General features: G+C 43.6%; 1 protein-coding gene and 1 long non-coding RNA gene across 4 annotated transcripts in view; one reads left to right on the top strand and one right to left on the bottom strand.

The window, feature by feature from the left end:
* Positions 1-27499, top strand: part of CACNB2 (calcium voltage-gated channel auxiliary subunit beta 2) — a 251465-nt gene that overhangs the window by 62637 nt on the left and 161329 nt on the right. Inside the window, exon 1 of one of the 3 annotated variants that reach the window (XM_075827590.1) lies at positions 19383-19972. The exons of the other annotated variants lie outside the window; for them this stretch is intronic. Coding sequence (XP_075683705.1) covers positions 19925-19972 — 48 coding nt within the window. The 5' untranslated portion in view covers positions 19383-19924. Of the gene's footprint in view, positions 1-19382; positions 19973-27499 lie in introns of those variants that run through there. 3 annotated transcript variants of the gene reach the window in all.
* Positions 19167-25930, bottom strand: LOC142652110 (uncharacterized). Its single transcript, XR_012847771.1, has 3 exons — positions 25797-25930; positions 21994-22069; positions 19167-19968 (listed from the first exon to the last, which is right to left on the bottom strand). It is a non-coding gene; the product is annotated as an uncharacterized LOC142652110 (long non-coding RNA).

The following is a 27499-nucleotide window of genomic DNA, read 5'->3' as shown; positions in this document are numbered from 1 at the left end:
TCACATTGTGCAGTTGTGGCGGATGTTAGGGTATGGTCACACGCTAAACGAGAAACGGCCGTAAAAAAACTGAGCTGTTTTCAAGAGAAAAGAGCCTCTGATTTTCAGCCGTTTTTTAAGCCACAAATGTTTTTTGTGGCCGTTTTTGGAGCGTTTTTTCCATTGGAGGAGTAGAGAGAGAAGCTTTAGGCTGGATTCACACGTTGCGTGTTTGTTGCAGATTGTAATGCAGATTTTTGAGCTAAAGCCAGAAGTGGAGCCAGGAGGAAGGAGAAGTAATAATTATAAGGTTTCCTTCGCATACACTTTATTTCTGCATTTGAAGCGCCCTTTATGATGTTTTTTAAATGTGTTTTTCTTGGCCTTTATTAAGTTTTATAGAGAAACTTAGGGAGAAAAGCGCAAAGAAAATACCTACCGAAACATACCTAGAGCATTCTGCATTTTTTGCCACTAACCCTAAAACACTGCAAAATTCCAACAAACAAAATAAAGTGTATGCAGGCTTTTTCATAATTTACTATAGACTCTAAATAAGCATCTTGCCACAGCATTTTTGCCGACAACCCAAAAAAAGGCAGCAAAAACGCCATTAAAAACGCATAAAAATGCTGCGTCTGAAATCGGCATCTGTGAGAACCCATCCCATGGGCTTATATGCATGGATCCTGTACAGCGGCACACCTACTGGTACTTATTATGGACTCGTAGGCATTCTTTGTGCCAATGTATGTTGCCTGCGAGAGCAACCATATTTTCTCCGAAAAAGCAATGCTACCAGGAGAGAATACCTCCATAATACAGCAACTGATGCAGCATGCCACGAAACCCTCTATGCCTCGGATCTTTAATACTTCCGTGCATGGACGTAGCTATAGGGGGTGCAGAGATAGCAGTCGCAACCGTTGGGGTATTACATGTAAAACCCACATCATGGGGAAAATTAACAAGAATGATAAGTCATGTTTAGATTAAAAAGCAAAAAGCTGCCCATACAACTGTGTCGTTTTCAGCCACATTGTGTAGAAGAACTTTTTTTAAAAATGCCTTGACTACAATATAAACATTTGTCTGCCACGGTAATAGAGCCACATAAAACAGTAAATTTTTGGGATTAGTGTTGTTTTTTCTTGGTTTTTTTTTGGCCATAGACTTCACTATAGGACTTAAAAAACATAATAAAAAAAAACATGTTACACTTAAGTAACGCTGACGTCTTAAAATGCGTGTTTTCATGCATTTTAAAACCCAGAAAATATTTTTGTGTGAAGGAAGCCTTATTGCATTTTTAGTGCCGTTTTTTGTGCCATTTTTAATTTAATTTCATTTTGTACATGCATTTTTCCTGGGGAAAATGGCATAAAACTGACTATAAAAACCTACAAAAACGGCATTTTATATTAAACTACAGACTTTAATATAACTTTAGACACACAAAAAGCGCACCAAAAAATGCAGTTAAAAACGCCAATAAAAAAAAAACGCTGTATGTGATTCCAGGGTAAATATTTTATCCAAAAAGATGGATCCAGAAGGAAGGAAGGGTATAAAGAGAAGACTAATGCACAGGGGTGGGATCTGGCTGGTTTTCCCAAACCGGTTGTTAAAATTTCATATGGTTCGCAGAACTGGGGAAAAACTGTCTACAGGGGGCACTGTATGGGACACTATCTACAGATAGTACTAAGTAGGGCACTATCTACAGATGGCACTGTGAATTACCGTATCTACAGATGGCACTGTGTGACTCTCTCTACAGCAGGCTCTGTGTAGCACTATCTATAGATGGCACAGTGTGTGGCACTATCTACAGGCAGCACAGTGTATAGTACTCTCTACAGGGGCACTGTGTATGGCACTATCTACAGGGGGCACTATGTGGTTGTATATTTAAGGGCAGAGCATGTGGCACTATTTTTATGAGCACTGTGTGTGGTGATTTATTTCACAGTGTCTGACATGATTGTGCCCCTGAATATAATACCATACACTGTGCCCCTAAATACAATCGTATCACACACTCAGATTACCCCATTAAAATAGTGACACACGCTATGCCCCTGAATATACTATCACACTGTACCCCTAAATACAGGTACTATTATATTTCGGGACCTAGTCTTTGCGGTACCATAGGGATTTTGTCTTAGTATATGTACTGAGCTTTGTTCTGGCGCTGTATATATATATATATATATATATATATATATACATACATATGTACTGAGCTTGGTTTTGGTGCTGTATTGATGTATTGAGTTTTGCTCTGGTGCTGTATTGATGTACTGAGCTTGGTTCTGGTGCTATATATATGTACTGAGTTTTGTTTTGGTGCTGAATTTATGTACTGAGCTTTGTTCTGGTGCTGTATTTATGTACTGAGCTTTGTTCTGGTGCAGTATATACGTACTGAGCTTTGTTTTGGTGCTGTATTTATGTACTGAGCTGTGTTCTGACGCTGTATATATCTACTGAGCTTGGTTCTGGTGCTGTATATATCTACTGAGCTTTGTTCTGGCGCTGTATATATCTACTGAGCTTGGTTCTGGTGCTGTATATATATCTACTGAGCTTTGTTCTGGTGCTGTATTTATATACTGAGCTTTGTTCTGGTGCTGTATATATCTACTGAGCTTGATTCTGGTGCTGTATTTATAGACTGAGCTTGGTTCTGGTGCTATATATATGTACTGAGCTTTGTTTTGGTGCTGTATTTATGTACTGAGCTTTGTTCTGGTGCTGTATATACGTACTGAGCTTTGTTTTGGTGCTGTATTTATGTACTGAGCTGTGTTCTGACGCTGTATATATCTACTGAGCTTGGTTCTGGTGCTGTATATATCTACTGAGCTTTGTTCTGGCGCTGTATATATCTACTGAGCTTGGTTCTGGTGCTGTATATATATCTACTGAGCTTTGTTCTGGTGCTGTATTTATATACTGAGCTTTGTTCTGGTGCTGTATATATCTACTGAGCTTGATTCTGGTGCTGTATTTATAGACTGAGCTTGGTTCTGGTGCTGTATTTATGTATTGAGCTTGGTTTTTGATGTGTATATATGTACTGAGCTTTGTTCTGGTGTTGTATATATCTACTGAGCTTTGTTCTGGTGCTGTATTTATATTCTGAGCCTGGTTCTGTTGCTGTATTTATATACTGAACTTTGTTTTGGTGCTGTATATATGTACTGAGCTTGGTTTTTGATCTTGGTTCTGGTGTTAAATATATATAGATATTTATATAGCACTGAGCTTATGTACTGAGCTTGGTTCTAGTGCTGTATATATGTATTAAGCTTGGTTCCGGCATTGTGTGTGTATATATATATATATATATATATATATATGTACTGAGCTTTGTTCTGGTGCTGTATTTATGTACTGAGCTTTGTTCTGGTACTGTATTTATGTACTGAGCTTGGTTATAACTTTGTATATATGCACTGAGCTTGGTTCTTTTCCCTTATTTATATACTGGGCTTTGTTCTGGTGCTGTATTAATGTTATGAGCTTTGTTCTGGTGCTGTATTTATATATGTTCTTGGTTCTGTCACCAGAGCTATGCATTAAGCGTGAATCTGATACTGTATGTACACTAAACTTTTATATTTGGGGGTTGTGGCAAAAAGAACATTGTTGAAGTCATAATGGGAGTTATGGTTTCACAAGGTACAAATTTATATAGCAAGAGTTAACCTCATTTTGTAATTTGTTTCCCGATTAGAGAAGGAATAATTTTCTGCGTTACGCTACACCGCCGGCTTCCCGCACGCCAAATAGGGAACCATACATACTTATATAGGTTGAAAAAAGACACAGGTACCTTCTCAATCAATTACACGTCTTTCATTGCTAGGTTAGTTATGCCCCTCAATGCCCTCATAAACTTCTAGCCCTCTTTTTGAATTTTGGCATAGTATCTTCCTTTACTACCTCTTGGGGTGGAGCATTCCTTGGTTTCACTACTCTAACTGTAAAAAACCCTTTCCTATATTGATGTCTGAAACGTCTTTCTTCCTCATGCAATGAATGACAAAACCTGTTGTTAAATCCCACCCCTGGAGGCGCTGTTTCTGAAAAAAGCAGATCCTATATTGTAATCCAGGACGATGCCTTTAAAAAGTATTGGTCATGTTTCTAAAACAGTCAGTTCCCATTTAGAAAAAAGTGTTCATTGGTTGTTACAGATTTAGGACTTGCTTTATATTTTTCATTGGTCGCACCTGATTCAACGGTAGGTTTTTGAGAAAATGCAAATGCAACAATGCACTAATGACATCTGCAAAAGTGGGAATGATTTTCTATAAGGAACATAATTCCCATGGTGGCAGTTATCTACTAGGGTATGGCCCTTTAATGACCAGCAAATTCAATCGTGGCAAATAAAAAATGCTGTTTAGATCATGTATGTCTGTGAAAATGGTGAGAAAATTAAATAACCATAATTTGGAGAATCTGCACATTCATGAGTTACACTGAAAGCCCATCGATTTCAACTGTGTAATTCTTTATTTGCCCTCCAGTGGCGCTGCAGTGAAATTAAGCCCTTGCTGCTGGGTTCTTCCATGGATTACAGCTGATCGCTGGGGTTCTCAGCAACCTCGACAACCTCTTCATGTTTCTTCGAATCTCTTTAGTTTTCGCTGGAAGACGGCTGAGGGGTGTGGCTCAGTGATGGGGTGCAGCTTAACTTTTTTGTCTCACAATGCAGACAGAGCAGTGTGGGAAGACTCCTTCTATAGCCAGTGTCTGTATACAGCCCGAGACAGACTTGTGAGTAGGAGGAGGGGAAAATGGGCGATCTACAAAGAAAAATTTATGTGGATCGTTTTTATTTTTTATGTATTTTCTCCACCTTTAGTGTTCCTTTATAGTAGTAACATTTATATGGCTCATATGATGTATTTCTCTTCTATTTGTGTATATTATCCAATGCATCCTGGATACAGCCATATTGGATTATCAGCAGCAAAATAACCATAATAACCTCCCGTAATATATACTAATACCTGACTGCTTTATAACATTGAGAAATGACGAGGAGACAGAGCTTTCATTTTTAAACACAATTTATTTAAATAAAATTCCTAACTAAAGCTATTGATCCAGAAGAAGGCAAAAACCCTGCGCACGTTCAGCCAATTTGTGCCACAGGGGAAAATTCCTTGTTGACCCCGAGAAAAGGCGATCAGTCCGAGAACCCAGGATCAGAGCTTGTAATGCAACTAACTAACATCTTACTGATAGCTACGACATTATATGGAATAGTAAGTTATAAGAAGGTGTCCAATCCCAGATGTTCTCCACGACGTCCCGGTATCATGCAGGTCGCTCCTCCACTGATCGGACTCCGGAGATCACAGCTCGGCTATGGTCAGGGCCGCCATCAGGGGGGTATTAGGGGTACTAGTGTAGGGGGCCCGGCCAAACTTAATTGAAAGGGGGGCCCGGCAACTGCCGCGACTTGCCTTTGGTAGAAAAAAACAGGCCCCTGCAATGGGGCCTGTTCTTTTCACCAAAACAATGTCGTGAGCTGCGGGCCCCCCTCTCGTCAAACACCGCCGTGAGCTGCGGGCCCCCCTCTCATCACTGGCGCGAAACACCGCTTGCGTGCGCGCGTACGACCGCAAGCTCGCACCCGTGCGCGCGAACGACCGCAAGCTCGCACCCGCGCGCGCATGACCGCAAGCGCGCGCCCACGCGCGAACGACCAGGCGCGTCGCCGAGAGGGAGGCGGTGCGCCCGCAACACAAGTCCGATCTACGGGGAAGGACAGCCACACAGGGACAGCGGCGCACAGTTTACTTACCTGCTGGCCCGCCTCCGACTCCGCCTCCTCGTCCTCCACCTCCGCCGCCTCCTAGTCTGACTCCGCCTCCGACTCCGCGTCCTCCTCGTCGTCCTCCTCGTCGTCCTCCTCGTCTGACTCCGCCTCCGCCTCCTCCTCCTTCTCCTTCTTCTCCAGAGCGTAGCTGCGTAAGGAGAGGGGGAGGAGTCTAGTTGTTGCGCGGCGGCAGGAGTTCTACGATCCCCGCCATTTTCTGGAGCCTGGAGGTGAAGGACTGGACGTCTGGACCGAAGATATCGCCTGAAGAGGACTGGAGTGGGAGCAGCTCTTCTGACACGGTGAGTAAAGTGTCTCAAAGTGCTGTTTAAGTATGGCCCTGTTCACACAGAGTATTTTGCAGGCCGAAAAAATCTGCCTCAAAATTCCTTAAAGAATTTTGAGGCAGATTTTGACCTGCCCACACTATCTTGCCGCGTTTTTTGCTGCGTTTTTTGCCCGCTGCGATTGAGGACAGCAGACAAAAAACGCAGCGAAAAATGCATTTTCTGCCTCCCATTGATTTCAATAGGAGGTCAGAGGCGGAACCGCGGCAAGAAAGGACGTGCTGCTTTTTCTTTTTTCCGCGACTGGCTCCCATTGATTTCAGATTAAATCAATGGGAGGCAGTTTTGGAAGTTGTTTGGTGCTGATTCTGACGCAGTGTCCGAGTCAATATCAAGGCCCAAAAACTCTGTGAACTGGGCCTTATTGTTAGGGCTTATTCAGACGAACGTGTAATACGTCCGTGCAACGCGCGTGATTTTCACGCGCCTCGCACGGACCTATGTTACTTTATGGGGCCGTTCAGACTGTCAGTGATTTTCACGCAGCGTGTGTCCGCTGCGTAAAACTCACGACATGTCCGATATTTGTGCATTGTTCGCGCATCACGCACCCATTGAAGTCAATGGGTGCGTGAAAATCACGCCCAGCACTTCCGCAGCCGTATAAACTATGAATGAAAACAGAAAAGCACCACGTGCTACAAACATACAAACAGAGTGTCATAATGATGGCGGCTGCGTGAAAATCACGCAGCCACGCATCATACGCTGCTGCCACACGGAGCTGTTATGGACCTTTTGCATGCGCAAAACGCCAAGTTTTTGCGCACGCAAAAAGCATACGCTTGTGTAAATCCGGCCTTAGGGTAGGAACAAACTAGGCATGAACACTGCGGATTTTCTGCAACACATTTTATTGTGGAAAATCCGCAGCGTATTACAGTCGCAGCAGAGGGGATGAGATTTAAACAAATGTCATCCACACGCTGCAAAAAAAATTAACCTGCAGTGTGGCTTTTTAAGCCGCAGCGTGTCAATGTATTCTGTGGAATCGCTGCTCCTCTGTTGCGGAAATGCTGCGGTTCTGCCGCAAAAATCACACATGAGAAAAAAAAAAGGTACTTTTTTACATTTATAAAAAAGTTTAGACTTGCCCCGGCCGTAGTCCTGGTGACGCGATCCTCTATTCTTAGCGCAGCCCGGCCTCCTGTCATGACGTTTCATACCATGTGACTGCTGCAGCGGTCACATGGTCTACAGCGTCATCCCAGGAGGCGGGGCTACGTTCAGAAGAGAGAGATGCGTCATCAGGACTACGGCCGGGGTAAGTCTAAACTTTTTTTTCCCTACAGGATTCCCGCAGCGGACAAGCCTCACGAAACCTGAGCCACTATTTGGTGCGGTTTTGCTGGCAGAATTCCCTGCGGCTACCGGGGCGGATAAGCTGTGTAGTTTTACTCAGCATATCCGCCTAGTGTGTCCCTTATGATGTCGCTCCTGGAGCTGCTGCCGGTCTCTAAATAGGCAGTTGGTCCAGTAGAATTTGGAATTATTTTTTTTTGTGAACCAGCTTAAAAAAATACAAAACTTTTGTGTTAGGGCCTGTTCACATCACCGTTCGCTTCCGCTCCGGGGTTCAGTCTGAGGTTTCTGTCGGGTGAACCCCGCAACGGAAAGTGAAAGTGACAGCACAGCTTCCGTTTCAGTCACCATTGATCTCAATGGTGACGGAAACATCGCTAATGGTTTCCGTTCGTCACCATTCCGGCAGGTTTTCGGACGGAATCAATAGCGTAGTCGACTGCGCTAATGCTGACGGAAACGGAAGCTGTGCTGTCACTTTCACTTTCCGTTGCGGGGTTCACCCGACGGAAACGTCAGACGGAACCCCGGAACGGAAGCGAACGGTGATGTGAACAGGCCCTAACACAAAAGTTTTGTATTTTTTTAAGCTGGTTCACAAAAAAAAATAATTCCAAATTCTACTGGACCAATTTCCTATTTAGAGACCGGCAGCAGCTCCAGGAGCGACATCATAAGGGACACACTAGGCGGATATGCTGAGTAAAACTACACAGCTTATCCGCCCCGGTAGCCGCAGGGAATTCCGACAGCAAAACCGCACCAAATAGTGGCGCAGGTTTCGTGAGGCATGTCCGCTGCGGTAATCCTGCAGGGAAAAAAAAGTTTAGACTTACCCCGGCCGTAGTCCTGGTGACGCATCTCTCTCTTCTGAACGTAGCCCCGCCTCCTGGGATGATGCTGTAAACCATGTGACCGCTGCAGCAGTCACATGGTATGAAACGTCATGACAGGAGGCGGGGCTGTGCTAAGAATAGAGGATCGCGTCACCAGGACTACGGCCGTGGGAAAGTCTAAACTTTTTTATAAATGTAAAAAAGTGCCTTTTTTTTTTCTCATGTGTGATTTTTGCGGCAGAACCGCAGCATTTCCGCAACAGAGGAGCAGCGATCCCACAAAATAAATTGACACGCTGCGGCTTAAAAAGCCACACTGCAGGTCGATTATTTTTGCAGCTGCGGATGAGATTTGTTTAAATCTCATCCACTCGGCTGCGACTGTAATACGCTGCGGATTTTCCACAATAAAATGTGTTGCATAAAATCCGCAGTGTTCATGCCTAGTGTGTTCCTACCCTAAGGCCGGATTTACACAAGCGTGTGCTTTTTGCGTGCGCAAAAACGTGGCGTTTTGCGCATGCAAAAGGTCCATAACAGCTCCGTGTGTCAGCAGCGTATGATGCGCGGCTGCGTGATTTTCGCGCAGCCGCCATCATTATGACACTCTGTTTGTATGTTTGTAGCACGTGGTGCTTTTCTGTTTTCATTCATAGTTTATACTGCTGCGGAAGCGCTGGGCGTGATTTTCACTCACCCATTGACTTCAATGGGTGCGTGATGCGCGAACAATGCACAAATATAGGACATGTCGTGAGTTTTACGCAGCGGACACACGGACACGCTGCGTGAAAATCACTGACAGTGTGCACGGCCCCATAGAGTAACATAGGTCCTTGCGAGGCGCGTGAAAATCACGCACGTTGCACGGACGTATTACACGTTCGTCTGAATAAGCCCTAACAATAAGGCCCAGTTCACAGAGTTTTTGGGCCTTGATATTGACTCGGACACTGCGTCAGAATCAGCACCAAACAACTTCCAAAACCGCCTCCCATTGATTTAATCTGAAATCAATGGGAGTAAGTCGCGGAAAAAAGAAAAAGCAGCACGTCCTTTCTTGCCGCGGTTCCGCCTCTGACCTCCCATCTAAATCAATGGGAGGCAGAAAATGCATTTTTCCCTGCGTTTTTTGTCTGCTGTCCTCAATCGCCGCAGGCAAAAAACGCGGCAAGATAATGTGGGTAGGTCAAAATCTGCCTCAAAATTCGGTGCGCGGTTCCAGGCGGTCGCGGGTGCGCATGCGCGGGAGTTTGCGGGTGCGCGTGATCGGTCGCACGGGCGGCAGTGTTTGACGGCCCCCATGACGACCCCCATGCTACCCAGGGCCGCCATCAGGGGGGGTATTATGGGTACTGATGTGAGAGGCCCGGCCAAACCTAATTGAAAGGGGGGCCCGCAGCTCACGAAATTCTTTTGGTGAAAAAAACAAGCCCCATTGCAGGGGCCTGTTTTTTTTTCTACCAAAGGCAAGTCGCGGCAGTTGCCGGGCCCCCCTTTCAATTAGGTTTGGCCGGGCCTCTCACATCAGTACCCATAATACCCCCCCTGATGGCGGCCCTGGGTACCATGATATAGTGCTGGACGGAGTACCGTTAACAGGCGGTGCCACGGTAGGGGGGCCCAGAAAATTTAGCTGTAGGGGGCCCTGAAATTCCTGATGGCGGCCCTGGCTATGGTCATCTCTGCTGGTGAAAGAGAAAGAAAACAATGCCCTCCTATGTCACAGGAGAAGGCCAGTTCAATTATACCAGGTCCCTGATGTGGTGTAAAGCAAATGGCCGACTCCAGGAGGGCAGGGATTAGGCCTTTGGTCTGAAAGCCATTTTTTACACAATCAACTTCTTAGACTCACAATTGATGTCCTCCCTCTTTGAGTTTTTCTCCTCCTAATGGCCACAAGTAACATGCAATTACCTCCTTCCCAGCTTGGATTTGCCTCACTGGTGAACATAGCATATAGCAGGTGTCTTCTGCTTGAACTATGGGAAACCATCGTTCCCTGTTATCCCACCAAAAAATAGTCAAGGACCACTGAGAACTGTTCAGCCTCTATGCAGACCAAACAAGGTCCAGGGTCTAGGAGGACACACCCATGAGGGGCTATAGGATAACGTGTAAGGATTCTTAGCATGTGTGACACGGAGGAGTTATAGGAGGACATCAAACATGGGTCTTGCTAAAGTCATAATACATTGATTCCATGTGTTTACCTTGACCTGTATAATCAGTGTATTATGACATCGGAAGGCACCAAATATAGAATTATAAATAGAATTGTCACGTTACATACGATTTTGATCAATCCCACAGTTCTCATCTTCATCTTCGGCCGCTCATACAGATCTCTTCCCTTCAATAAAATAATAAGGGCAAAATTTGTGCCCTTTTTAAATAGTTTACTTTAATAAATCGGACTTAATCTACGTCTCCTTGGAGACCACGCCCACTTTTTTGTCACTTTTTTTAATTTGGCAAGTGCCGAGAAAAGTAAAATTTTACAGCAAATTCGTCGTGTGTCACCATTTGCGACTTTTTTTTGGCGCAGCTTACAAAATAAACTGACATAAACTGCTTAGTAAACATGGGCCATAATGTATAATAACCCCCGTATACCTAATTTTCAGATTAAATGAACATATACAATATATTATATACATACCTTCAATGTTTGGAGATTGCTGGCATCATGGCGGCAGATTTTCCTCCACATTACTGTTTTTCTTCTTGGTCCCAAAACCTGAAAGTAAATGACAGAACCTCCTATCACCGTGTGTATAAGCCACAGCCCCCGGTTTTCCTGTTGTTCTTCCCCTGCCATGCAGCTCGTGCATGAAGTTCTCCTCTTCCAGTGTTCCGGAATCCGACTGGTGACTTCACAAACATCAGAAGCTTCCGCTATTCTCTATGAGATCTTCATGGTGAAGTATCTTGTGTCTGCTTATCTTCATATCCTGGACTAAGCAGTCGCCCCCCCTAAACTCCAGTTCTTATAGAGTCAGAGTCATTATGACGTCATGCAGTGAAGTAACAATGGCCTCCTGTACTTTATCTGATGATGTCACAAATATGACCAGAAGTGACATCTCCTGCTTGGTTAGCATTGCTGCCTTGCAGTGCATAGTCCTTAACCCCTTCAGGACACAATTATTTTGGGCCTTGACACAGCAATTTTGTTTACCTTTTTTATCACTGCGTTCCGTGGCTCATAACTTTTTAATCTGTCCATCATTGTAGCCGTATAAGAGAAGTTGTTTGCAGGACGAGTTGTAGTTTTTATTTGCACTGTTGAGGGTTACATATAATTTATGGAAAAAAAGGCAATTCCACCATTCCTTTTGGGCTTCGTCTTTACGGCGTTCACTTCACGTTACGATTACAGCGATAACAAATTTATATTGTTTTTTTGTTTTATTACTTTTGCACATTACATTAACTTTGCGCCATTCACCGTGCTGCACGTTTGTTTTTTTACGCCGTTCATCGTAAGGTTTAAATAACGTGTTAGGTTTAAGTAGGGAGCCTTTTGTCAAAAATTTTAATCCCTCCCCTGCTGATGCATTTCTTCTCTTTTGTGTCCACTCTTGTGTTTGGCTAAAAAAAATTGGGCCAAAAACTGCATGAAAACTGCGCGAGTGATCCTGGCCTTAGGGCTCATGCACATGGCAGTATAATGGCACTGTACGATTTGTATAGAGCCGTAATACAGCACTCATAGGACAGAGGCGTGGCTAGGTTCTCCAGCACCCGGGGCAAAGATTCCGTTTGGCGCCCCCCCCCCCCCTCACCAACCTCTTTCCCGACATCTCCTTCCCCCTCGCCGTGTTTGTTTTCTCTACCAATCGACGTGTCATTTATTTTTATGTAACGCGAGCATAAAAACATTTGTAGATTTTACAAGCAATATGGTTCTATACACAACACCAGAACCAAGCTCAGTACATACATACAGCACTAGAAGCAAGCTCACTACATATATACAACACCAGCACAAATACAGCTCAATTTAGTGCAACCCCTGCCGTATAGGTGTGTACGGCGTAAAACTACAGCTCCCAGCATGGCCCAAACAATGATAAGGATATGCTGGGAGATGCTGTATCACAAAAATAAATCCTATCATAATCACACCACCCATCATCTCGCTGCAGATCATACAGTGACTACAGTGCTGATTAGAGGCAGAATAAACATTTACATTAAGTGACTCACCGGTGACGTCTCAGATTCTAGTTCTTTTTCTCCATCCGGTCCAGACCTCTATGGTGGCTTCTCCCGGTCACAGCCCATTTCTGCAGTTTGCCGCTCACATGTCTTCAGCTTCTCACTTTTCCAACATTTCTGCACCTATAAATAAATATAAAGTTATCATTATACCACACACTACGCCCCTAAATATAATAGCGCCATACACTGCACCTCTAATTATAATAGCACCATACACCGTGTCCCACACACACACACTGTGCCCCCTGTAGATAGTGCCTGCCATAGAGCCCCCTGTAGATAGTGCCTGCCATAGAGCCCCTGTATATAGTGTCCCACAAATAACTCCCCCTATAGTGCTCTACAGATAGCCCACCCCTGTATATAGCCCCCTGTAGATGTAGCCCACCCCTGTATATAGTACTCTACAGATAGCCCAACCATGTATGTAGCCCCCCTGTAGATATATCCCACCCCTGTATATAGTGCTCCACATATAGTCCACCCCTGTATATAGTGTTTCACAGATAGCCCACCCCTGTATATAGCCCCCCTTGTACATATAGTCCACCCCTGTATATAGTGCTCCACTAGATAGTCCACCCCTGTATATAGTGCTCCACAGATAGCCCACCCTTGTATATAGTATCTGTGGAGCACTATATACAGGGGTGGACTATATGTATACAAGGGGGCTATATACATGGGTGGGCTTTCTGTGGACCACTATAGGGGGAGCTATTTGTGGGATACTATATACAGGGGTGGGCTATATCTACAGGGGGACTATATACAGGGGTGGGCTATATCTACAGGGGGACTATATCTACAGGGGGACTATATCTACAGGGGTGGGCTATCTACAGGGGTGGGCTATCTACAGGGGGACCATATCTACAGGGGTACCATATTTACAGGGCTGGGCTATACACAGGGGTGGGCTATACACAGGGGTGGGCTATATCTACAGGGGTGGGCTATATCTACAGGGGTGGGCTATATACAGGGCTGGGCTATATCTACAGGGCTGGGCTATATCTACAGGGCTGGGCTATATCTACAGGGGAGGGCTATATACAGGGGTGGGCTATATACAGGACTGGACTATATACAGGGCTGGGCTATATACAGGGCTGGGCTATATACAGGGGTAAGCTATATCTACAGGGATGGGCTATATCTACAGGGGGGCTATATCTACAGGGGGGCTATATCTACAGGGGGCTATATCTACAGGGGGGCTATATCTACAGGGGGCTATATCTACATGGGGCTATATCTACAGGGGTGGGCTATATCTACAGGGGTGGGCTATATCTACAGGGGTGGGCTATATACAAGGGTGGGCTATATACAGGGGTGGGCTATATACAGGGGTGGGCTATATCTACAGGGCTGGGCTATATCTACAGGGGTGGGCTATATACAGGGGTGGGCTATATACAGGGCTGGGCTATATACAGGGCTGGGCTATATACAGGGGTGGGCTATATACAGGGGTGGGCTATATACAGGGGTGGGCTATATCTACAGGGGTGGGCTATATCTACAGGGGGGCTATATCTACAGGGGGGCTATATCTACAGGGGGCTATATCTACAGGGGTGGGCTATATCTACAGGGGTGGGATATATCTACAGGGGGCTATATACTATATAGCTCCCCTGTAGCTATAGCCCACCCCTGTATATGGTGCTCCATAGATAGCCAACCCCAGTATATAGCCCCCTGTAGATATAGTCCCCCTGTATATAGCCCACCCCCTGTAGATATAGTCCACCTATATATAGCCCACCCCCTGTAGATATGGTCCCCATTCGTGGAAAGGCGCTGAATGGCCGGGCACGGAACGTACCCGGTCATTCATTGCTTCTAATTGTACCTGTGTCCTTGCGACACAGGTACAATTATAGTGCAGGAGGAGGTGGCGCTGGCGCCCCCCTCTGAGCTGCGCCCGGGGCACGTGCCCGGCCTGCCCCCCCTAGCTACGCCCCTGCATAGGAGTCTATAGGAGTATAGTGTACTTCCATATGTCTCTAATTGCATACAGTCATATGGAGGTTTTCCTGTGAGATTTAGTATCCAACAAAAAAAAAATTGTGCCGCTCTCTATCGGATGCCATATTATGGAGGTATTCTCCTATTCTCCTCCAAAAACAGTACTTCTAGGCGAAAATATCTCCCTAACATGGTGCTGTGTAGAGCCATCATATGGCAGCGCATGGAGTGTCTATGGCTCAGTTCTATGGACCGTCAGGGAGTGCGTGTACCGGAGCACCACATCCATGTTGAGAATCAACGATTCGGTAAGGTATGTTTTTTTGCGATATTGGGGCAAGAAGTTTTCGATTTAGGAAAGGGTTAAACAAGTATCTTTTGCCGGTAGTAAAAATAGTTTCTTATAATAATAACGCTTTATCTTTGGGAGGAGGGACATTGCCGTCCCTTCCTCTGATTCCCTCTTCTCCGCTCTCGTCATCGTAATCTCGGTGCTCAGTGTATTTAGTTTGGGTCTATCTGGCCAGAGATTGCTCGAAAAGTACATGTTGGTTCTGGGCCAAACCAAATGAAATACACAATTTCCAAAGACTGTGCAGTTAATCAATGTAAACAAATGCCATTAGGGAATTCCGTTTCAGAGATTTTTTTCTCTCCGGACCACAGTGTTTCAATGAGAAAATATGTTTTTGGCAGAATCTTGCTGCGTCCGAATGAAAAGCAGCGATCATTAGTTATAAGTACTATTTGACATTTATAATTAGGAAGTTCACAAGGTCATGTCTGATAGATTGTATTTGTTTGCTGCCTACAGGAAATAATCAGTGATGGTTTGTGTTCTTCTACTGATGGATTTATCACGTTCTCGTCTATTTAATGGATATTCTGAGTGATCCCGTCTTCCACATGCACTTTTCTCTCTTTGAAGAGTACAATTTTTGTTTGTACTGCCTTGGTGTGGAAAGGGTTAGGTTGAGCCTCCATCTTTGACATTGGCTAAGTAGTTAACAAATGTAGAATGCAGCATCTGTGTAATATATATATGTTATCTTTTTGCGGTTTACTTTTTATTTTAAAGAGGACCTGTCACCTTTCCTGACATAGGGAGATTCAAGCAGCACATCCAAAAAAGATAGGAACTTTTTATTCACCCATGCAACGTTTCAGCTCCTCAGAGCCTTTCTCAAGCATGAGCTGAAACGTCGCATGGGCGAATAAAAAGTTCCTTTTTTTTTTTTGGGATGTGCTGCCGGAATTCCCCTTTGTTTGCCATTGTTGGGGACGGTTGGATCCAGTCCTGTCGGGCTTGCACTCCTACATTTGTGATCCATTCTGGGGCTGTTGCCTCTTAGTTTGTATTGACCTCTGCTGACATGTCTGTTTTAGTAAATACTTGAATTCCCCATGAAATAACAATTCTGCAGCATCTTTTCTTAGAACTCTACATTGTGCTGTTCCTCTGTTATTCTTCCTAGAAATGTATGAGTAAATTGACAACTGGGTGTTACCAGTTGGGGGTGTGTCCCTACCTAGACTGACACTGTCCAATCATTGCTGACAGAGTGAAACTGTGTTGGGACACGCCCCTTTGATAAGGGAAATAGTAACACCCAGTTGTTAATTTATTCATAAATCTCTAGTAAGAATTACAGAGGAATGGCACTACATAGAGTTCTAAGGGAAGATTCTCCCAATTTTTTATTTAATGGGGAATACAAGTATTTATTAAAACAGACATGTCAAGAGAGGTGATAAAGCTGCTGTTAACAGATCTGTTATTCTCAGGGTTTATGCACACAGACGTATTACGGCTCTGTTTTGTACAGAGCCTTTATTATATATCTCTATTTAGTACTCGGAACAGGTAGGTACAGAAAAATTCAGAACAGACTCCACTCCTCACTGAGAGCTTTGCCAAATATTTTACACCTTTATTAAAGTTAATGTCCATCATTTCGTTTTTACTTTTAAAAAATGTTGTATTAGTTTATTTCATAATATATCTACATTATAAGTTCTGTTTTTTTCTTAATGATATAATTCTGCCTGCATGCAGCCACCACTAGGGGGAGCTAACTGAATATAGATTTCTAATGAACTTGAGAGCTATATAAATGTCTATGCAGTGTTGTGCTCCACCTAGTGGCGACTTCAGTTAGCTAGTGTGACATTGTCACGTCAAGTGGAGGAAGAAGTTCAGCGCTGGTGGAAACCCTTGCACCACGCGCCCCATAGTAGTCGTGTCCCCTGCCTCTTTTGTACTGATGTTGATTGCACAAAAGTGTAATATTCTGATTGTGGTTTGTCGTGGTGCAGCTATTTGTGTGAAGTTATATGTAGACCCTGTGAACGCAATCCTTTGAGAACCTTAGCTTGGACTCAAGATTAAAGGGGTTGTCAATGACTGGACAACTGATGACCTATTCACAGGATAGGTGTCATGTTGGGTATGTGGACCCACTGGGCCATACCACCTTGACGGTATGGCAGCTGGCCAACAGGACACAGGTCACAGTCTATAGTTTGTATAGTATACCTGTGGTAGCTCAGACAGTAGCAAGACAGGCTCGGCTGGGACTAGGCAGCAGGCAGGCGCCAGGCGTGGCGCAGCAGGACAGGCGTGGTACACAGCACAGCACGACTTCAGCTCAACACGGCACTTGACCAGGATAGCACGGGATACAGGTTACAGGTAGCAGGAACGGGGAACACTGGGAACTGGAAAACACTTAGGAGACCATTTGCATAGACATACTAGGATAACGACAACAAGGCTCAGGCATGGGAGGAAGGGGCTGGGCCCTTCTTATAGTCCAGGGTGCTCTGGGAGCAATCAGCTCAATCTCCCACCGTGTGCGACCTGGCTCCTTGTCTGGACTGAGCTCGAGAGCGCACCCTGGTGTTCACTGTGGAACAGGACGGCCACATGTGCAGACATCTCTGGAGAGAATGGCGTCGACTGGATGGAAGGAGTTAGTGGTCAGCGACCACAGACGGTACAATAGGTCATCAGTATATAACACCCGGACCCCGCACTGATCAGTTGCTCCGGCTGCCTCCGGGCGCCGGATATTTTGAACTGTATGCAGTAGTTGGAGCCGGAAACAGATGGCTCCGACCACTACATTGCTGCCATTCTGCAGAACTGCAGCTCTGTTCCTATTCACTTGAATACTGCAGCTCAGCCGCTATTTCGTTACTGGAGCCATCTGCTTTCAGCATCGACATCCGGTGGCCAGAGGTAGCCGCAGCAGCTGATCGATGCAGGGTCCGGGTGTCGTGGAAAACCCTTTTAATACATTTTGCACTGATAGATTGTAACAAACTATCAGGAGAGAAGAGAGATTTGTGCTGCTGATGTGTTGAGCTCACAGAGGATTGTCTAGACTGGATACAATTGTAGAGAACCTGCACCTTAGACAAGTGTTAAAAGTGTTAGGCTTCATGCATACAACCGTATTTTTGCTGCGGCAATTTATCTGCATTTTCGCTGATAATTTGCAGACCCATTCTTTTCTATGGCCCCATGCACACGACCGTGATTTACACAGATCGGTGTGGGGGGTGTAAAGCTGGACCGCAAAAACTCAGGACAAGTCATTTTACGGTCCAGATTTGCGGATTCAACAATACTGGTGAATTGTTGTAGATCTGTGATTCATCACTCCAGAGAACACGCTGCTCCAGCATCCAGTGGTGGCATACTTTAATACTGCTGAATTGTGAACATATCCTCGAAGGAAGTCCCACTTGTTTATAAGCATAGGCGCTTTTGGTGCTTTAGGTCACACCCCCTGTTTAAAAAACACCTCATTGCCCCCAGAAGTAGTCAATATAATGCCCCTCCAATGGTAATTACATCATTGCCCCAACAATGATTACAGCTGTGCCCCCTCTCTCCCCCAGTAGTCACAGGCTTAAAACTGCTCCTCCCCGAGTAGTCACAGCAGTGCCTTCCACTGTCCCCCAGTAGTCACAGCATTGCCTTCCTCTCTCCCCCAATAGTCACAGCAGTTCCTTCCTCTCTCCCCCAGTAGTCACAGCAGTGCCTTCCCCTCTCCCCCAGTAGTCACAGCAGTGCCTTCCTCTCTCCCCCAGTAGTCACAGCAGTGCCTTAATCTCCCTTGCCCCAGAAGTCATAGCAGTGCCCCCTTTTCTTCCCCCAGCAGTCACAGTAGCACTATCCTCATTCCCCTAGTGAACACATCAGAACTCCCTCCCCCCATGTACGTCTTCTTGGATGGCCGTAAGCTACATGTGCAGAGTTTATCCTTTCCTGTTCCTGCATTGATCTCAGCTGACTGAGACTAATGCAGGATGAGCACACATATTCTCTCTTATTGCATCTGTCGGGGTGGGATTGCCAGCGGTCAGCGCCCCTGTAGGGCCTCGGCTACACTGAGACGTTTTATTGTGTTAATGATTGATTTTAACTATTGAGTGACAGCTGCAGTCCACAAGGTTACATGCAACTCAAAGTACTCATTCGGACGGCAGCTGTAGCTCAATTATTAAAACCAACCAGTAGCACTTTAAAAAGTCTAGGTGTATCCCTGGTCGATGCCCATAAGCACATTCCAACTGTGCCTAAAGGGGCATCCTAAAGGTAAACAGACAAATAATAACATACCTTCTTTTTTATTTTATGCCAACCTACATACAATCATCTTGCTTTTGCACGTTCAATATTTTACTGCAGGTCATGTATTTGCAACCTACGTAGCCACATATTTGCAGCTTGTCCATTAGAGGGTTAATGTTGGCACACAGTCGGCAAGCTGAAAACATATAGCTGCAACAGCCGAGCGAGGCAAGCAATAAGGCCGCCGAGCAATGCCGCCTGCAGTTTCATGTGAGACACGTAGGACAGGCAGCCGGTTTGGAGGGTGCTGGTGTAATCCAATGAATGCAGAAAGCATTAGGCTCTATGTTGAGGCTCTGAAGAAATGGTCAGTGATTGGGTTATGTCTGCGCCCAGGGATGGGGTGACAGGTTGTATGTGTTTGTGTCTCTCATAAGGAATATATACATGCAGCCTCAGCATCAGAAAATGATCCCCCAAATCATTCCGGGGACAACATTGGTGACATTGAAGATAATAAAGATTGGGAATAATGCATTGCAGTGTTAAGCTGGCACAGCATAGTAACAATACTACCCCACAGCATCCATAAGGACACTATGCTCCTTGTAAACACGGCTGTGCCATCCAAGGATTCGTCCTATCTGGAAGACAGATTGTGTCTACATTGCAGACGCAGGCTCTTGGCTTTTTAATATATGGCTCAGTGCGGAGTTTGGTGACTTCTCGTCGGGTAAAGCCGTGTTTTCGAGTTATGGAGCGCGTCTGTGAGGGAAAGGTGATCCAGACAGGAGTCCGGCACTGATGGCATCCCTGTGTCCTCCTCTTCATGCAGTGCTGTGGATTGGGACATCGTCGGAGAGTACGGGTTTCCTATGTAAGTTTAATGGTCACATATGGATTGTCATCCGAGAATATTCCATTTGTCATCGACATTAGAGTGGATTGAAATGTCGGTGTCATGCGAATGTAATGCAAGTATTTCTTCTATATATATATATATATATATATATATATATATATATATATATATATATATTCATGCTCATATAGGGTTCTATATAGATGTATTTACACATATGTATATATTATGTCATCGCTATATGTTCCTGGTACTTATGAAAACTTACACAATCAGACACAAACCGTTACATGATATGAATCTATCTATCTATCTATCTATCTATCTATCTATCTATCTATCTATCTATCTATCTATCTATCTATCTATCTATCTATCTATCTATCTCATATCTATCTATCTATCTATCTATCTATCTATCTATCTATCTATCTCATATCTATCTATCTATCTATCTATCTATCTATCTATCTATCTATCTATCTATCTATCTATCTATCTATCTATCTATGTATCTATCTATCTATCATCTATCTATCTATCTATCTATCTATCTATCTATCTATCTATCTATCTATCTATCTATCTATCTATCTATCTCATATCTATCTATCTATCTATCTCATATCTATCTATCTATCTATCTATCTATCTATCTATCTATCTATCTATCTATCTATCTATCTATCTATCTATCTATCTATCTATCTATCTATCTATCTATCTATCTATCTATCTATCTCATATCTATCTATCTCATATCTATCTCATATCTATCTATCTCATATCTATCTATCTATCTATCTCATATCTATCTATCTATCTATCTATCTATCTATCTATCTATCTATCTATCTATCTATCTATCTATCTATCTATCTATCTATCTATCTATCTATCCCATATCTATCTATCTATCTATCCCATATCTATCTATCTATCTATCCCATATCTATCTATCTATCTATCTATCTATCTATCTATCTATCTATCTATCTATCTATCTATCTATCTATCTATCTCATATCTATCTATCTATCTATCTATCTATCTATCTATCTATCTATCTATCTATCTATCTATCTATCTATCTATCTATCTATCTATCTATCTCATATCTATCTATCTGTCTATCTATCTCATATCTATCTATCTATCTATCTATCTATCTATCTATCTATCTATCTATCTATCCCATATCTATCTATCTATCTATCTATCTATCTATCTATCTATCTATCTATCTATCTATCTATCTATCTATCTATCTATCTATCTATCTATCTATCTATCTATCTATCTATCTATCTATCTCATATCTATCTATCTCATATCTATCTATCTATCTATCTATCTATCTATCTCATATCTATCTATCTATCTATCTATCTATCTATCTATCTATCTATCTATCTATCTATCTATCTATCTATCTATCTATCTATCTATCTATCTATCTATCTATCTATCTATCTATCTATCTATCTATCTATCTTCCAATACCTCTTGACCTCTTGCAGTATTATCAGCACGCTGCAATGTAAGATTTCTTGGATTTTTCTGTAAATATCCAGTGGATTGTAATATTACACTAACCTGTGGCTTTCAAAGATTGAAACAAGACGGAAGGAATGTCAAGTTCTCATTACCGCAGGGTGAATCCTTGCTGGACTCTGCAGATGCTGATGTCTCATAGCAACAGTCCTGTCATGCTCTTGTTTTCCCATCCATGTTATTATGACATTTGTGACTGCACCTGCGGAGGCCGAGTAATGATGTGCAGTCTCCGGACTGGCTCGGAGTCGGTTTGAATGTATGTATGTGTCTATAGATATGTAGTATTAGAATGAAATGGGTTATTGATGTTTAGGTGGGGAAAGTTATTGGATATCTTAGCATATGACAATGTAGGTGAAACAATTGTGTCTCCGATGGGAATACCATAAGCTTTGTGTCTAGGGGGGGGTCAGATCTTGTTGGGGGTTGTAGTGGTTTATGTCTGTATAATACATGACAGATTTGTATTATTGTCATACCACAGTTTGACCAGCAGGTGTCGCCCATGTAAGAGCTGGTATCCTGGAAAGTAGAAGCCATAAAGCAACCAGATACCTGGAGAAAACACAACAAACATGGAGAAAACATACAAACTCCATGATGCTGCAGATCACTGGTGGCCCCACCACAGGGACCCCCACCAATTACTAGTACTGGTTTCCCGAGTCCCCCGTTCCACCTCAGCATAATCATGGTGATAAGCAGATTGTATGGCACGGCGGTGCGGGTTCAATGCTGCCCTATACAAATACTATTCGGGTCGGTTTGAGTCACTTTGACATTAAGAATAGTGCATCATGCAGTGCTATTCTTGCTGCCAAAATGAGGTCATCCGACGGACCCCATTATAAGTCAACGGGGTCTGTCGGTCACTATTCGGATCCGATGTACATCAATATGGCATCCATTATAAATGGAAGTTATAGCACAAATATAAACGGAGCTCTACAGAAACCGCCAAGTGAGAGCGCTTAACTGTTTCCGTAACTCCAATAGAGTTTGAATGTAAAGGCAGCGTCCATGTTTTACTGCGGCGCCATACAAACGCATCATTGCTGTAATGCTGGTGAGAAAGTACGATGGACCCCTGTACTGATGACCGGTGGAAGTCCCAGTGGTGGGCCCCCAGCGACCTTTCATTCATCACCTATCCTGTGAACCCCTTTAAGACCCCTAAGCCACAATGCAACAGTACTAATTGGGGTGGAATTCCCCTTTAAGCAATGAAGCAGTAGACTAAAATATGAGACCTAATGTTTCTGAGGCTCTTGGGCTGCTGAGGAAACATAAATCCCAGTACAGACCATCACGTAGGCCTTGACAAAGCAGGTAGCCATTACCCAAGTGTACTGGACATCTGCTTTAAGGGGAATCTGCCATATGCAAATTATTGAGAAGTGCCCGATGGGCATGTCCTGAACAGGGAAGAGTCCTCAGATCAAAGTTAATGCCACTCATCTCGCCTTGATTGGCGCTGCCTCGGGATGATGCAGGAAGTGTCCCTGTTCCGCCGTATAAAATTGTAGGCACATATTACGGATCCAAAGAAATGTCTCAAAAGAAAATACAATTCACAATTATTCAAAAATAATAAATAATTTTTATTAGTCCATAATATTGACCAAACCCCCCTACAAATACATACAATGTATAAAAAACACTTATCTAAAAACAACCTCAAGCGAAAGGCCATCAAAGTCCTAATCAATTACCCACATAATTTAAATCAATAGTATCAAGCTGGGATCAAGTATCTAGAATCAGACCCCAACGTGAAAAAGACCACAGTCCAAAATAGTTATATCAATGGTCAATTACCTGTGGAAGACATGATGGCAGTATGGATCACCTTGAGATGTTTCCTCTGGTGTATGATCCATACTGCCATCATGTCTTCCACAGGTAATTGACCATTGATATAACTATTTTGGACTGTGGTCTTTTTCACGTTGGGGTCTGATTCTAGATACTTGATCCCAGCTTGATACTATTGATTTAAATTATGTGGGTAATTGATTAGGACTTTGATGGCCTTTCGCTTGAGGTTGTTTTTAGATAAGTGTTTTTTATACATTGTATGTATTTGTAGGTTGTTTTTTTTTTCCATATTATGGACTAATAAAGATTATTATTATTTTTGAATAATTGTGAATTGTATTTTCTTTTGAGACATTTCTTTGGTTATTTGTGTAAAATTATTATAAGTCTTATTTTTTGATTTATGCTCAGGATATATATAATACGGATCCGTACATTGTGGGTCCATTAGACTGCCGTGACACCTTAGTGTGTTAGAGGAGACTGCACGACGTAGACATTTCCTGCAGCATACACCCCACTGTTTCTCATTACACCGGCTTTACAGTTCATGTGTCATTCTTAGAATTGTCGTCTTTGAAGTTAATTGCAGGAAGAAATCTTTCACTTCCCTTCGTCTTACATCACATGGTTAGTGAAAAAACCCCAAAAAACAAAGCAGTGATTCGCCTGACACGTGTGACCTAAGGATTTTCTTCAAGTAAAGCTCCAGGTTGGAGTCATGTACATTTACAGTTGATATATACAGATGTAGCCATCTTCATCTTGACTTTTAACGCATTATATACTGGGGCTGGGCAATTTATCTAAACATAATCGATATTCAGCGCAATTATTCAACGTCATCTTGCGAATTTTGGTTTTATCACTTATTTTCTCCCAGTTTAAACTGTATCTGTATCTTCAGGACGCAGATACAGCTGAATCCAATGGTAGAGCAGGGGACTGTAAGGTGAACTCGCTCCATACGATGCCGGTGTCGGCTGTATGTTACAGCCGACACTTCAGAGTAATGAGCGGCATTGCGCTCGAGCGCGATCCCGCTTGTTTAACTCGTTAAATGCTGCGGTCAATAGCGACCGCAGCATTTAAATCATTAGAAAGAGGGGGGCGACCCCCTCTAACAGCTCATTGCGCCCCCTGCAATGCAATCGCGGGGGGGCGATGGTTGCTATGGCTGCCTGGGGGCCTAATGAAGACCCCCAGGTCCGCCATCTTTGTACACCTATTAAGCCCTGCCTGTCAGAATCACGATATACAGCATTACATTAGTATTGCAGTATATAGTGCAAGCGATCTAACGATCTCTGGTTGAAGTCCCCTAGCGGGACTAATAAAAAATGTAAAAATTAGTTAAATAAAGTTGTTTGTTTTGTGTAAAAAAATATATATATTTAAAGTTCTAAAAACCCCCTTTTCCCATTTTCCCCCTAGAGCATAGTAAAAAATTAAATAAATAAACATAATTGGTATCGCCGCGTCCGTAAAAGTCTGAACTATTACAATAAATCATTATTTAACCCGCACGGTGAACGCCGTAAAAAAAAAAATTGTAAACGCCAGAGTGTCTATTTTTTGGTCACCTAATCTCCCACAAAAAATGAAATAAAAAATGATCAAACCGTCGCATGTACACCAAAATGGTATTATTAAAAACTAAAGCTTATCCCGCAAAAAATAAGCCCTCATACCATTTAATCGACGGAAAAATCAAAAAGTTACGGCTCTCGGAATTTGGCGACACAAAATAAATTTTCTATTTTACACTAAGGTTTTTACTTGTAAAAGTAGTAAAATATAGAAAAAACTATATATATTTGGTATCGCCGTAATCGTATTAACCGCAGAATAAGGTTAACATGTTGTTTTAATTGCACAGTGAATTCCGTAAAAACGGCGCGCAAAAAACCATGGAGGAATTGCTGTTTTTTTTTTTTCATTTTCTAGCCCACAAATAAATTTTTTCTCGTTTCCTAGTACATTATACGGCAAAATAAATGGAGCTACGAAAAACTACAACTCATCCTGCAAAAATACCGCATAGCACTATATCGATGGAAAAATAAAGACGCTATGGCTTCTGGAATGTGGGGAGGAAAAAACGAAAATGAAAATCTGAAAGCTGTTTATGACGGGAAGGGGTTAAATGGACTTTTTCAATGGCTTTTGTTGTGTGATATCACGCTGCAGCAAGTTATCAGAGTCAAGATATAGGTGGCTACATCTGTACAATTAATCTACATAGGGAGTAGCTTTGTAAATACATTGCATTACTAATCTGCTGAGCCTGTATTAGGGTATGTTCACACAGGGCAGATACGCTACGTAACATATACACAACGCATCCACCCTGTTCCCCACAGGGAATTCCGGCCTAAAAACCGCAGCAAATTGTGTTGCAGTTTTTCGCACAGAATGTCCGCTCCAGAAATCCTGCAATGAAAAAAGAAACGCCTATACTTACCATGGAAACGCGTCCCTCCGACGTCCCGACATTCTGCACCCCTGGGATGATGTTTCTTCCCATGTAACCACTGCAGCCTGCGATTGGCAGACCTGTGATTGGCTGCAGCCGTCACATGGGATGAAACGTCATCCCCGGAGGCCGGCCTGGAGGAAGAAGCACAGAATTCTGGGTAAGTATATTTTTTATTTTTTTTGCTGTGTTGCGATTACAGAAATACAATTGACACGCTGCAGATTAAAACATCGCACCACAGGTCAATTTCTGAGCGTTTTTTCCGTTTATCATTTACGCAGCGTGTGGATGAGGTTTGTTCAAATCTCATCCACTCTGCTGCTACTGTATTATGCTGCGGATTTTCCTCAATGAAGTACGTTGCGGAAAAACCGCAGTATTACACAACGAGTGAACTCGGGCTTATGGTGCAGAGCTGCATTCACAATTTGCAGGCTTCAGAGATGAAATCTCCCAGCATTCCTTAGCTCTGCACATCTCCTTCCCTGCTGGTTTGCACTGTGCAGTACACTGGTTGTGTAGCAGAGATGCTGTCTGCCCTGCATCATGTGGATACTGTGCCCTCTAGTGGCCAAACTTGAAAGAAATACAATCATTGCCTCGCAAGCCAATAAAAAAAAGCAAAGCCTTTCTCAGTTAACCATTGGAAATATAAAATAATAAACCTGAAACATAAAATGATCACAATAGCGTTACAGCTTCATGTCGTACCACTAAGGCCGGGTTCCCACAGGCAGGACACGCTGCAGAATTTCCGTAATTTAATTCTGTGAGGAAATTCCTCAGCATTTGCAGTAGCAGCAAAGTGCATGAGATTTCTGTAAATCTTAGGCTTTATTCAGACGAACGGGAAAAACGTCCGTGCAACGCGCGTGATGTGCACGCGCGTTGCACGGACCTATATGTGTCTATGGGGCCGTGCAGACATGTCCGTGATTTTTCATCAGCGTGAGTCCGCTGAAAAAAAGTCACGACATGTCCGTTCTTTTGGCGTTTTGCACGCATCACGCACCCATTGAAGTCAATGGGTGCGTGAAAACCACGCATGCCGCACAGAAGCACTTCCGTGCGAACTGCGTGATTCGCGCAAGAGCTGTCAAAAGGATGAATGTAAACAGAAAAGCACCACGTGCTTTTCTGTTTACAAACATCCAAATTGAGTGTCTTTGAGATGAGCGAACCCGGACAACCGAACCGAACTTCACCGGGTTCGGCCGAACTCGTTTTGGCCGAACCCGGCAAAAAAATTTCCGGTACGCGACGTCAGGAGATAGTCACTGTCCAGGGTGCTGAAAGAGTTAAACTGTTTCAGCACCATGGACAGTGACTTCCGATCCCAATATACATGAACGTGTAAAAAAAAAAAGAAGTTCTGACTTACCGATAAGTCCCGGCTTCTTCCTCCAGTCTGACCTCCCGGGATGACAATTCAGTCCAAGTGACAGCTCCAGCCAATCACAGGCCAAGCACAGGCTGCAGCGGTCACATGGACTGCCGCGTCATCCAGGGAGGTGGGGCCCGATGTCAAGAGAGGCGCGTCACCAAGGACGCGTCACCAAGGCAACGGCCGGGAGGGAAGTTCTCGGTAAATACGAACTTTTTCTTTTTTTTTAACAGGTTTCTCGATATTGTGATCGGCATTCACTCTCGAGGGTGCTGAAAGAGTTAACTGCCGATCAGTTAACTCT

This window comes from Rhinoderma darwinii, chromosome 5, assembly GCF_050947455.1.
Source record: "Rhinoderma darwinii isolate aRhiDar2 chromosome 5, aRhiDar2.hap1, whole genome shotgun sequence".
Taxonomy (NCBI): Eukaryota; Metazoa; Chordata; class Amphibia; order Anura; family Rhinodermatidae; genus Rhinoderma; species Rhinoderma darwinii.
Note: the sequence above shows the minus strand (reverse complement) of the source record. Positions and strands in the feature narration are given on the sequence as shown.